Here is a 14,123-nt window from a genome sequence, read left to right on the forward strand (position 1 = left end):
GTAACGCAACTGCAAGCTCGCGATACGGTGACCGTCTTTGCTCGATGGCCGAGCCAAAAGCCGCCGCCGCTGTTACGAGGATGACGGAATGAGAGGTGGATTGATTGACAGGTCGAGGAGCAAACTTCCACCCGGAGATAGTGCAGCGGTGCGATCATCTCGTTTGCAGGAGCTTCCTAAATCTAAGGACCGTCATCCAGCAGTGGACTGAGATGAAACAAACGCCAGGATCACAACAACAACAACAACAACCGCCATTCGCCACTAAGTGGCGGTGACGTCACCACGACGCTTGTGCCAGGCCATGTGCACCTTGAGGCCATGTGAAGTGTCGAACGCCCGCTGGCAGGAGGTCACGGGGCAAACCCAGCAGGTGCCACGGGCGAACTGACTGAGATGACCGAGATGACTGGCTGATGCACCACCTGTGCCCCCTACTGTGCCAACAGGATCACGCAACTACAGACAGCAGCAAGCATCGCCATCCGCCTACCCCCCACCACCACCTCATGCTCTTCTGTTTGGGTCTCCCCACACGTGTTGCCCCCCACCCTCAACCCGCACGTGTTGCTCCCACCACGTGGCTTCCGCGTCACGTGGTGCGGACTGCGTGACCCCCCCCCCCCCCCCCGGGCTGCGTGACCCCCCGGGCAACCGTGCAGCAGGAGTCGCAATGCCGCCCGGCTGCCGCTTCTTTCGTCCTCGCGGGCTCCTCGCCTCCTCGTCGTCGTCTCTCTCATCCTTCGCCACCTCCAGGCGCTTCGCCCCCTTCACCTCGTTCTCCTCGTCCACGCCCCCCGGTCGCTCGCTCACGGCTGTAGCCGCAACGAGGAGGCGCCCGGGCCTAGGCCTAGACGTCTTCCGCGGGCCCCCCGCCCTCGCCTGGATTACCAGTCGGGGACCCCGCGGTGGCGGCGGCGGCGGTGGTGGCGATGTCGCCGCCCCGTCACGTGGATTTCGCACGGCCGAGCTGCGGTTAAGCTACGACCTGAGGCAGGTGGACCTGACCTCGACGGAGAGCCGCAAGTTCCACTTTGACACGCACGCCATGGTGTGTCTCTTGGAGAGCAATGGTACGCGGTGGGGTGGTGGTCAAAGTGGTGATGGTTCGTGATGGTTGTGCTGGTCCCGAAGGTGGTGTCGTGTCTGTAGGTCTCTGGAGGCGAAGACGCTTTCGGAGACAAGAGCCAAGGGTTGATGGAACACGTGGATATTTGGTGGTTGCCGGCAGTGGGCCACTGAACCCGTCTGTGCGGACGCTCGTCTTGTGGCCAAATCACGCGGAATGCGCCTCGTGTCGCGGGTTAAGCCTGGTCAGTGTTTCGTTAGATGGCCATGTACAACCAGGTTCTCAGGAGTGACGGGGTTACGTGTTTGGTAAGAAGATGGTAATGCACACCAATAATTACACTACTTCTGCGGCTTAGTTCCCCACCTTTAACCACTGCGCACTGACCATCGTGGTGAAGTATGGTCACATAACCCTCACGACCCCCGCACAGTGTGAGGAGACCCTCGTCCACCAGTTGGTTAATTGTGGCTTCGTTACTATCGGTATTTCCCTGCTGCTCCCTTGTCATTGTTACCATCTCACACTGATGTCATTCATACATTTACAATATGACTAGAGCGTCTATAGGATAGGTGCACGTGTGTTTTAGATGCTCTTCACAGTGTACTCACTAGCCACAGTCCATTCTCAATCCACTGCTATCCGCCTGTCTTATAATCACTTCATAACATCACCAAACATGAGCCTTCAACATGCGCCAACCCTTGTTCTTCAATGTCCTCTGACCCGCCCGTACTGGAAATGTGTAAAGAAAAGAGCTTCATAGCTCATCGGATTCAATTTAGGATAAATCAAAATTCTGATTCTTTGGTTGGTCCCCACAATTCATTTGTGGTGAATTCCCAATGTGGGTCTGTCCATAGCTGGGTTGCCGCAGCCACGCTGGGATTAACCGCCTTGTGCATGCCCTTCTGGGCCAGCACCATACAGTGACATCCCAATGTCACTACACAGGCAACAGCATACAAACTCCCCGACCTGCGCAATAACAAGCATCTAACATCAATATAATAAGAGTTATAACGTACTGCATAATGCACCCCTTGACAAAATAACACGTTCAGGGATCTTATTAAATACACACTCTTTTCCAAGTGTTCGTAATTTGCTATTTTATCATGACCCGCATTAAGTAGCTGCTTTTAAAGAAAACCGACCTATTTGAAAGAAATGGAATGAGCTGAAGCCATAAAATACCGTGTGCGTCTTGCTCTCCGCACATCTTGACAGAGGTTTTATTTGGTCCATACTGGCAGCTGTGATATTGATCAGAAACATGGACATTGGCAAAAATGTAACAGAAGACCGTGCAGAGATGCATGCCCAGAATTACACTGAGAAGGGAGTGCATGGATCAAAAACAAATGCAAATCAGAGACAGACGTCGTAAAAATTCTTGAGAAAAGTGGGCTTTGACAGGACACATCGCTCGAATGGATGATGGCCGTTGGACGAGACTAACCATGGTACAGCAGCCAAAAGTACAGAATACCTCAAAGTGGACAGCCATAGCAAAGCTGGAGTGATGATATCAGTTCGTGGTGGGAGTTATTTTTATCCCGGTTGATAAGCACAGGCCCAGTGGCCAAAAACTCCAAAGCCTTGAGCCACAAATAGCACTATTGAAGGGTTCATAGACATGGTTATGGAATTCTTGAATTGAGCAGGGTTATAGGAACTTGGGAAAAGAGATGATGAGAAGGATGAGATGGTGCAAGGTGGCTTTTAGGACTGAGCCTGGCAGATAATGATGCTTACAGAACTGTGGTATTATTTAATACTGCGAAAGGCCCCGTCCCGCCATGAGCCCGTGGGCATATTCCACTGTCGCCGTCCCATTTGCTTCGCCGACAGGGTTCACCACGGGGCAGGCGGAGGTGTTGGTCGCTGCCCTCGTCAAGATCCTCAGCGCCAACATGGAGGCCGTGTACCGTGAAATGGTCACCAAATCCCAGCAGGTGAGGCCAGTGTCAGGAGGGAAGGGAGGGCCCGCATGAGATAACAACACGGAAAAATGCAAATCGTATTTAAATTTGGGACGGGATTATCATAGTTTGCATAATAATTGGGGTGAACACGTAGACTTGTTTTTTTTGTTTGTTTTTAAGTCCTTGGTCACTCCAGTCACAAATGAAAAGCAGCTGATAATAGAATCGATGCACTTAAAGGCACAAATTGACAGGGAAATCTAATACTGCAATTTTTTTCGTAAGCACCGTTAATCCACACATGGACAATTGAGAGTTAACTGTCGGTGTCTTGATAGCTGTGCCGTGTGAGCTTTCTTCGCTCTGATTCTTGAGTTCTCTTTGGGCACTCCACAGGCAAACTTGCTCGACAAAATAAATTAGCCTTGCATCTCACCGAGATTATTATTTTCAATAGTTTTTGAGACTCGGTGATTTAAATATTGCTTAGAACTTTGGGTGTCACTGAGTCACCTGATTTTCTCACCCTTGACCTGGATTTTGCTCACCACAGGAGATCATGCTACAGCAGGTGATGGCACATCTGGCCGCTGTCAAGAAGGACATGATCATTCTGGAGAAGAGTGAATTCTCGGCGCTGCGAAACGACAACGAGGTGCTTGTGCTGTCCCGCGACAAACGGAATGAGCGACTTTTTGGTTTCATAGTTGTTATTTGATACTCTTTTATCCCGATTGTCTATATCGGCACCGTGCCATAAGACAAAGTATCCATTCAGATTTCTTGTTACGGCAGTACATGTACTCAATTTTAAATGATGAATCCAGTACCTTGATGTCTGAAAGGGAATAATTGTCATGTTCTTGATTCATAAAGTTGTATTGTAAAAGTATTATTTTTCTGACACCAGCCCCAAAATGTTCCCTGTTTGCGCAGAAGATGAAAATAGAGCTGATTCATCTGAAGAAACATTTTGAGGTGAGGCCAGCATTTTTGACTCATTGAGTAAAAAAAGAAAATACATGCAAAAAAGACTGCATTTACATCATCCATTGCCACACTGGTTCTGCTCTCCTACGTCTTTGCTCCCCACCTTCACCAACCGGCGCTGACCAGTGTGATGAAGTGAAATAGCTCCCACAATCCACATGATGTATGGGGGCCCCCATCCTGTTGACAAAAAGTACCGCACGTGCCAACAAAATCATTTGTTAAACGTGCACGGCAAACACCAGATTTTGGGTGCATTATGGGACAGTGTACCGTCATGGAACCTGGCAGCCCCTTCTTATATTTGACCACCTGATATACGAATGATATTAAGAAGGGGGGGAAAAACTATTTTATTTAACAATTTAAGAGACTATTCTCAAACCCCCTGTACTGTGGTTCAGCTTAACATTACAGCTGTCCCCTCTTGTTCTTCTCACTCTCCTAGGAACCAACCAACCAATCACACGGCCTCGTGCTGCACTGCCGGTAGGTCGCTGTTGATTGGCTGGTTGGTTCCCGAAGGTGAGGGGGTGGTGAGTGAAGGAGAGGGGACTTCGGCTGACCTGACGTCTAACTTTCGTGATCTATGTGCTTAAGTATAAGCCCATTGAGAAAACGTCTCATTTGCTCAATTAACGTTTTACTTTCAATTGAAATTAAAACAAATGCCTCATTGGGCTATTTATTATATGTATGTTAAAGTAAAAGAAAACACAATGGCCAAATCACACAGAATGCACCCAATCTCTTAAGATCTCGTAATTGAAGCAGGTTTGGGTACGGATAGTGCTTTATTCAATGGGTGGTGACCCTCAGTGCACAGCAGGTTGTTATAAGCTACACAGAACAGTGCAGGAAAAATGTATTACTGTGCTTCTATGACCCCCCCCCCCACGTCTCTGCTGCACACCTTCACTCAACCCACACTGACTGAACGGGAGACCGATGATGGACTGGCTGGATGTGTACCGAAATGAGACTGCAAGAAAATGTACTTGTGTCCGCGAAAGCGCTGTGCTTCTCTCACGTCGCCATTGTGAGGATTAAGTTATGACCGGCAACTCCATCCCTTTCAGGATGAATTCCTCAAAGTGAAATCGGATGCCAAGCTCGACATGAACCTGGAGAAAAGCCGCGTGAAGGAAATGGTAAAGAGGGAACGACAACATTGTGCCTCTCGCTGCGTTCATTCGCGTCTCCGTGGGCCTCGTGTGTCTGCGTGACCTGCCTGTTCACTTTGTTGGTGTAAACTTCATTATTGAAACACCTTTGATGTTCCCTTTGGGTTATGCGTTTATTTCTCCTACACCCCTGTTGACAGTTTTCTGACCAGGAAAAGAAACTCCTGGAGATGAGGACGGAAATTGTGGAACTGGTGAGTCCCTTAAAATTCGCTCTGGCTGCCCCGAAGGTCACCACCGACATAATCAGCTGTTGCACAATCGATTGCTGGATAAAGATTTCACCATGCCGATTATAAATAAGCTGGAAATAAATTGTTATACTGGTAGGAACTTCCTGGTTACACCAGCCCACAGGGGATTATTGTGTCCGTCCGTCGTACAAGGAGGGGCTGGGTGGGGAGGGAGGGGCTGGGTGGGGAGGGGCTGGGTGGGGTGGGGAGGGGCTGGGTGGGGAGGGGGCTGGGTGGGGAGGGTGGGGCTGGGTGGGGAGGGTGGGGCTAGGGTGGGGGGAGGGTGGGGCTAGGTGGGGAGGGGCTGGTCACCCCGTAGTGCCCTTATAAAACTCAAACGTTTAACCTACTCACGCCGGCTTGTGCCCGCCCTCACAGTCGGGCATATTTGCGGAATACACCACGCCGCCGTTGACCCTGGCCATTGACCGAGCAACCCAACGTTCATACCAGCTCCCTCCGCAGGAATGTGTTATTACCCATTGAACGCGCTTTTCTTCCCGTGTAGCAACTCAAAGCATAGAACCTTGCCGACCTTAATTGTGTTGATATTTTGCGTAACTGACAGCGCGTGCATTATAAGCGTTGTAGATTGTGAAGCTGCAATGGTTAGAATGCTTACGGCAGGAGAAGCCAGCTGTGCTTGTATCTGTATTAGTGCACTTTGATTCGGAAGTCACCCAACCACCTTCCCCACACCAGTGTTATTGGAAGCATATGTTGCTTATATCATAAACAGCTTATGTCAGGTGTGTTTATATCCACGTGTCATTATATGCAGCTTAAATTTTCCCGATTTTATGATTATTATTGCAAACTCAGTTTCATTCAGCTTTTCAAATGTATTTCACATTTTTATTGGATTAATTTTGCACGTTGCAGTACAGTACTTCGAGTATGACAAAAAAAAATCTTAAAAGTTCTACATCAGGAGTTCACTCAACATAAGCTGTCATATCGTGTAAAAAAAAAAAACATTTTGGCGATGTCGCACTCCCGACGGGGCCCCCTGCCCTGGGTGACACTGATGGACGAGCGGACGATGAGGTGTACCCCGACGATGTGAGCCCGACGTTGACTCGGTGATGACCTCGTGCACTGCAGCATGCGGAGGAGAACCGAGCGCTCACCAACACCAACAACCGCATTGACACGGAGATCGCCGGCCTCAAGACCATACTGGAGTCCAACAAGCTGGACACCATCAAGTACCTCGCAGGTACCACGGCTACGCCTGGAGCCAAGCAACGCTCCGTGAGGGGCGGCGTCAGTAGCCGATAGCAGAGTGGGATTGGGCAGGACGCTGCTTCGGTACAAGGGATGACGGTCCGGTGGGAGAGACTAACAGTTTTTTTGCTTTTATTGTAACAAAACGCGAGCCCGGTACAGCATGCCACGTGGCTCATACACCCGGGTGTCACAGTGCACGGAGGGCAGTCCCGACACAACTGAACTATATCAAGGAGGGGAGGTAGAAGGTGGGGAAAGAGGCCTGCTGCCCCAACCTGGTGAGGGACACCACGTGGGGGAGAAGATGTAAATGTAAATGGGGAGGGGATAACTGGGGAGGGGGGCAGTATAACCAACCTAATGAGGGAAACCTGGGGGAGGGTGGCAATAGGGGACAGGGAAGAGGTGTGGGCGGAAAGAGGGAGGGGCCCGACACCAGCTGTTGATTGTTGGCCAAAGTGGAGGGGAAGGGTCCAAGGTGACGTTGACTTTGAGACGGAGCGATGACATTGGCTCGTGTGCAGTTGCCGGGTGGATTGTGGGTGGATTGTGATTGTTGCGTTGTGGGGCTGAGGATGGCAGCGACTTGGGCGAGTCTTCATCCAGCAGTGGATTGATCACGGCTGATGATGATTCTTGTTGGTGATCTAGTATTGTGTCGTGAGTTATGAAATGTATATTATGAATGTATATTTTACTGTTGGTCATTACAAAACCATGGTGGCGCAGTGGTTTAGCGCACACCGCTATGAACCCGGTCACCTCAGTTCGATTCCCTGACATGGCTCGCATCAGTGGAGAGTGATATCCGAACTGGTTCTGGACATCCACTTCATTAACTTTCTTTGACCAACATAGTGAAGTTTGGTCAAACGACCCCCATAGCTGGCATGGTTTGAGGAGGTCTTCATTGACCAGTGGATTGACCAAGGGCCGTATATTACGTTGTATATGCAACCCAGCCTGGACCATTACAGCGTAGTTTTACTGCGTCGCTCCCTAATGTGTTTTCGGGTTGTGCCGCGTGTTGTTCGGCACGACGTCCGACGTTTACTCCACGTGCTGAGAGCCTCCTCCAGGTACTCAAAACTGAAATTAAACGACCGCAGCAGTTGAACTCACCGCGTTGCTTTGATGTCTTCTCTTCCACGCAGCATCTGTGTTTACGTGTCTGACCATCGCCCTCGGATTCTACCGACTCTGGTCCTGATTCGCCCGAGCCGCTCGGGGCGAGGAGGAGAAGTCCCTGGGGGCGGGTGAGCGAGTGAGTTGTTGACTCTGGAAGAAACGGGTTTTGGAACCTTGGAAGAATTGCAGCTCCTTGGACGTGCGTGACCCGAGCAGATTTCCAGTTTGCAGTGCATGTGCCGTTTGCTTGATATCCGTCGCTTTAGCACACCGCTTAGAGCAGCAGGTGGAATATCGGGGCCAAGTTTGTTGTCTTCGGAGTCCTTAGAGACGGTTCTCAAGCACGGTGACGTGTGCTCGGACTGGGCCTGGAGTTGTGTAAGAGAAGTCTGCCTTCTCTCGGTACATTTCCGTGAGTTTCGCCCGAGCCTCTGCTGCCCCAGCGGCGTTGTTAAGCAATGGGTGTCATTTTCTACGTGTTTACTCAAAAGATGAGCGTCTGTACATGTATAGCCCCTTTTGTCAAGACACTGTTGGGTGATAATCTCCCCCACGCCATGCCGGTTGCGGGGGTTATTTTACCATGCTTCACCACGCTGGTCAGTGCAGGTTGGTGAAAATAAGTCCTCATTAATTTCAACATATTTTGATGGAGAGACGAGAGGAGTGTGAGAGTGTGTGTAGCCTCAAATCAACTGTAAATCAGGGCATTATAAACTTCTGCTGCCACGTTGTCTAATCCAGACCTAAGCTTCATGCTGCCACAGGTAATTCATTTTATTTTAACGCATTGAGTACCAGTCGCATATTGACTCGGGGACCATTTTAAAGGATAGTAGCCGGGATTTCTCGACATTTTTTGCATTAGCTATACCAAGACAGCGACCTGCCATTGTTAAAAGGCCCTATACTGGCATGTGAATTGCACTCAATTGTTTCTGCAGTTTAAATGTATTCTGATCATTTGTCAATGGGGAGGGTGAGGAGGGATGAGGAGGTGTGGTGATGAGGACATGAGGTGGTGCGCGGATGTTGGTGCCATCTTGCCGTTGTGGTGATGGTCGCCGTGATATGGCGATATTACGATATCGTAAATGATATAAGGTCCAGAATTATCGCAATGTAATTTTTGCTAAATATGATTAAATCGTGATTATTGTTGCTTATATTTCAAATTTTTTTTATTTCCTGACAAAATATGAAATAACAGTTCAAAGTTCACTAATTCTAGATATATAGCTATTATCCATTAAATTAGTGGTTAGTTCAATTTTTTCCAGTTACGATGGAATTCATTTTCAGACAGCATGTGCGTTATAGATTTAAAATTTGCAATAATTAAAAGACTTATGGCGGGCTCATGTTAAGTGAACCGCAGTATAACTTTTCTTAAGTGCTCCATATTATTAATCAACATTCATCAAAGCATTAAAGATTGAATACAAATGCTAAATACACCAAGTTATGGGAAAATTATCTCGTGATAATCATGTCGTCAGAAAATATATCGCCGCAACGATAGTGGTGAGTAGGAGGCCAAGTATGTTAGTTAAGTCCCAAGGTCAGAATTGCGCGAGTGAGAATGCGTGAGCTTTATCAATCCTTGCAAACGAGATGTGGGCATCATTACACCTTCACTTGCCTGCCGTATCAGCTGTGACACGACATTTCTTGCTGAAACGACAGAAAAGTCACTGTATCAGCTTGCCTGCTGATTCTCGAATACCTACCACAGCAGCAAGTACATGAGCTTTGCTGCTCATGTGATTTTTTGTGTTGACTTGCAATCGGCGCTATCGCGCTTTTATGATATCATCTTTCATATACAGTATTCTCAGAATTCTACTGCACCACAGTCATTGATTTGACTGAAAATATCTTCACAGAGGACTTGCAGTGTAATTTGTTGGTGCCGGCTCATCGCCGTGGCTGCCATCCTGCTGCCTGTCTGTGGGGAGTGGTGGTGTAGTGGTTGGCGCTGCGCTATGAACCTGGCCACCCGAGTTCGATTCCCGCTCATGGCCAACACCAGTGACGATTATTTGAACCGATCTTGGGCCTCCCCTAGGTCGACTCAGCCTCAAAATGAGTACCTAGCGCAGTGTGTAGTAAACATCGCCACTTGGGAGACAAAGGCGATCGGGCGTGGTGCCGGCCACTCACACTCCCTCATGTGCTGTGTCGGCCTTCATAGGTTCTCGCTAACAGCACTTCCCCAACAGTCTGTTAAGGCTATACGGGGGAGCTTTGTCTTGTCTTTGTTGTCTGTGTTTCCTCCGCGATTGTGAGATTCAATTTGTTTGAAGGACACAACAGGAAACGACAACAATATTACAAGATGCGCAAGAAAGTTAGACGCACACCAAGCTTGTGGCCCGGTTGTCGATTACAAATGCCTACGACTTGCGTTAGCGACCCGCTGCACAAATTGTTGTGCGCTATATAAATCAGACTTATTTCATTATAAAAATCTGGTTACGCATGTAACCCAACTGGCACTCACAATTTTTAATATAAAATACAAGGAAAAATGTGTCTTATCTGGAGAATATGGTAAAAATGTGTAATTTGCATAAAATCATTTGGCTTATTGGAATGTACATAATCATTTAAGCGTTACTATTAATGTCTGAAGAAATGTGTATGAGGGCTGGTGTTTTTTATGTAATGTGTGTGTTAGAATTATGATTCCCATCATGCATTACTGCCACCCTCTTGCTCTGTACGACTGCCTCTCTTTCTCTAAACTTGGACTAAGTCTGTATTGATGTGCGTAGTCAGCGTGACCTCTGCATGTCTCTTAAGCCAGGCTTAAGGCATGGAGTCGGGGGGTGGAGGGGGGAAACTGGTAGTGGTGCAGACTGTGTCTTTGGGATCCCGTTCTAAATCCCCTTCCATTGAATGCCCTTTACTTGAAGGAGGTGTGCCCCGTATAGTGCATATCAAGTGTAAGCGGCGCTTAATACACACACACCACCATTCATGAGCAGTGAAGCTACGTCACTTGTGGACCACCAGTGGAGTGCCGATTTGAGCTGCGTTCTCCACTACCCTACTAATTTCCATATGAATGTAGTCGCTAATCAGCCACACAGCTGTAACAGAAGCTGTATAATGGTGAACTTTTTCCTGTCGGTATTGTCTCTTCGTTACAGTTATATCCAGTCGCAGTGGCGGAGCTATCCGGTGTTGCAAGTGGTGCAACTGGGTTACGAAGAGGTGGGCGAGGTGGGAAACTAGACGGGGGAGGGGAGGGTTCATTTCATTCCTTGCACCAGGGCCAATGCTAACGAGACGACGCTACTGGTCCAGTAATTGTGATCGCACACCCGTGGACAATTGTAAAACCCCGACTGTGCCTTGATTTTAATGATTGGCAAGAGCATGAAACCAGACCAAAGTATTTCCGCCGCATACTTCCCAATAGGACATTTTGGCTGTTGAGGCTTAATGTGCGAAAAGTTGATTGTGTGTTCTGGCTATAAATGAAATTGAATTAAATCTGGGACGATTTCAGGGCAGTTGCCATAAAGTGTCGGGTCGTGACATTTACAAGGTTGCGGTAAAACGGATGAACTGAGGATGCTGCGACATGAACTTTTGAGATGATAAAATAAATCGGATTTGATTAATCGCACATCTTTTTCACTGGTTTTATTTATTTTACTGCTGTGCCGTGTTAAGTATAGTTATTTTGAGAGTTTCAATTGTTCCCCCTCTCGAGTACTCGAATCGAGGTGTGCACCTGTGACACTATCACCCAGAATGCACCCCAACTTGTCAGATCGGAGAAGCTAAGCAAGGTCGAGCCTGGATAGTGCTTGGATGAGTAACAACCACACAAAAACAGATGTTATAGGCTGCTTCAGAACTACGTTGTCAGCAGCAGAGCACCATGGAGTACTCCTTCAACCTGCACTGACCATCACGGTTACATATTAAATAAATGACCTGCTTGCCATGAGAGAGGCTTTCAACAATGTACATGTACACACTGAACTTGCAGCTCCTACTAATGTCCACAAAATAATAATCAGCGTTGGTGAGAATATTAATTTAACAAAATGGATGAGCCTTTATATATGTCTCTACATGAAAAGTAAGACTTTCTTACGCAAACCCATCGGCCACAACCCGGAAGCCCTTCACTTCAGCAGCATTGATTCAGCACAAGCAAACTCTGGAGCGGTTTCAACATACAGCGTCTCATCAGCAGTCCGGCTTGCTTGAATCAATGATGGTGAACTGCCAGATGTTTATATCGGCAAGGACGCTTGCCTTACAATAGAGACGGGCAGAGAAACACGTGGAAAAACGGACCTGGAAAGAGACGCAGGGAGATGCACAAGTGTTAACACTGAGCCACCCTGCCACGCACGTGAGCACGTGTCGTCCTACACCAGCGGATCTTAACCTGGGGTGCATGCACCCCCTGGGGGATGCGAGATGCCACTTCCTGAGAACCAAAGGCATGCAGGCTGCAGAAAAGGTTCAGAACCACTGTTCGAGACTGTCACTGCACGGATTCGCCACGTGTGGATTCACAATTGTGTGCTGGCGCTGGAGATGCACACAAGTGAATCACGATTTTCCTGCACGCACTACTAGACACTCGGTAACGTGATTGTGTCATGTGTCAAGTTTGGAGCAGTTGCGAGGGAAGAAGCAAGACAACATTTTGACTTGTGGTGGGTGGCACGTCTTCCGACCTTCGACACCTCGCGTGGTCCCAAAAGTGCACCTAGCCTGGCACAAGCGCCGTGGTGGCATTACCCCCCCCCCCCCCCACAAAAGTGGCACATTTGGCAGCCGTTGTTTTGTGGCCTGAGGGGCCGTCCATAAATGACGTAAAGCGATTTTGGACGATTATTTACCCCCCCCTCGTCACAAAAAGTCAGACCCACCCTCAAATATGACGTCACAAAGCTCTGCCCCCCCCCCCTAGGTGCGTGACGCCATTTATGGACGGCCCCTGACCCTGGCGTGCGAGACGCAACGGTCTGGGTACATTTTGACTTAAAGCTTTCGTGACTGAAGGAATTCATATTCTTTGTTTCTTTTGTTTTCTCCGCCTGATGACGACCGCTTGTGTTGCGCCCGATAGGTCGTGAGTTTTTGTTTTTTTATATTTCTTTTGTTTATTTTATTTTATATCTACGTGACTTTACGAAAAGAACCAAAGAGTGTGGATTCCTGCAGTCACGAAAACGTCAACTCAAGAAAAGACATCTTCACCCCCCTCGTTGGCACCCGGCAGAGGGCGGCAGGGAGACGCGTCCGGGAAGTTTCATTCATTTGGTATAGCCCTGTGAGCCATTCGTCTCTTGAATCGGGTGCAACCGCAACAAACAAAAAACATGAACAAGAAAACATCTTAAAGTGACTATACGCAAACAGAAAAATCTAGGGAAAAACTGCAAAGTCTTCCAGAAAAAAAGCACTGTACACCAACACGCTGTGCAAAAATCCCAGTGGGATGAAAGTCAAACAACAACAACCACAAGCCATCATTCTCACTCCGTCGTGCACGCACCGATCCATTTGCGGCCCCCTTTTTAATTCATTCCCCCGGCTCATTCGTTCGAAGCGAACGATTCGTTCGGGGTGGTTACAGGACGTTGGAGGTGGTGGTGGTGGGGAAGGACAACAAACTTAACACAACAAGCCGTTCTCAAGAGATGAGCCCTCAATGTGGATTGTTACTGGTAGGAACCTCCTGGTTACACCAGCCCACAGGGGATTATTGTGTCCGTCCGTTCGTCGTGCATCCAAAAATGGGAGGGAGTGGGGCTGGGTGGAGAGGGGAAGGGCTGGGAGGGGAGGGTGGGGGCTGGGTGGGGGGGGTGGGAGGGGTGGGGCTGGGTGGGGTGGGCAGGGTGGGGAGGGGCTGGGTGGGGAGGGTGGGGCTGGGTGGGGAGTGTGGGGAGGGGTGGGGTGGGAGGGTGGGGAGGGGCTGGGTGGGGGGTGGAGGGTGGAGGTGGGGGAGTGTGGGGAGGGGTGGGGTGGGGAGGGGCTGGGTGGGGAGGGGCTGGGTGGGGAGGTAGGGGCTGGGTGGGGTGGGGAGGGTGGGGAGGGGGTGGGAGGGGTGGGGCTGGGTGGGGAGGGGCTGGGTGGGGAGGGTGGGGTGGGCTGGGGCTGGGTGGGGGGTGGGAGGGGTGGGGCTGGGTGGGGAGGGGCTGGTCACCCCGTGGTGCCCTTATAAAACTCAACGTTTAACCTACTCACGCCGGCTTGTGCCCGCCCTCACAGTCGGGCATATTTGCGGAATACACCACGCCGCCGTTGACCCTGGCCATTGACCGAGCAACCCAACGTTCCTACCAGCTCCCTCCGCAGGAATGTGTTTAAAAAAGTGCGT

At 49.4% G+C, this 14,123-nt stretch overlaps 1 protein-coding gene across 2 annotated transcripts; it reads left to right on the plus strand.

The window, feature by feature from the left end:
• Nucleotides 1–642: 642 nt before the first annotated feature.
• On the plus strand, nucleotides 643–11,412 carry LOC133350875 (mitochondrial calcium uniporter regulator 1-like). Of its 2 annotated transcripts, XM_061565695.1 has the most exons (9): nucleotides 643–1,073; nucleotides 2,927–3,030; nucleotides 3,554–3,655; nucleotides 3,937–3,978; nucleotides 5,070–5,141; nucleotides 5,315–5,368; nucleotides 6,512–6,626; nucleotides 7,792–7,893; nucleotides 10,921–11,412. In XM_061565695.1, the coding sequence occupies exons 1-8, from the start codon at nucleotides 674–676 to the stop codon at nucleotides 7,845–7,847; spliced, it is 945 nt and encodes a 314-aa protein (XP_061421679.1). In that variant the 5' UTR covers nucleotides 643–673; the 3' UTR covers nucleotides 7,848–7,893; nucleotides 10,921–11,412. The 2 variants fall into 2 exon arrangements, with proteins under 2 accessions (XP_061421679.1, XP_061421677.1); XM_061565693.1 differs by having other exon boundaries at nucleotides 7,792–11,412.
• The last annotated feature ends 2,711 nt before the right edge of the window (nucleotides 11,413–14,123 follow it).

This window comes from Lethenteron reissneri, chromosome 35 (genome assembly GCF_015708825.2).
Source record: "Lethenteron reissneri isolate LAM-NWPU_2019-01 chromosome 35, ASM1570882v1, whole genome shotgun sequence".
NCBI lineage: Eukaryota > Metazoa > Chordata > Hyperoartia > Petromyzontiformes > Petromyzontidae > Lethenteron > Lethenteron reissneri.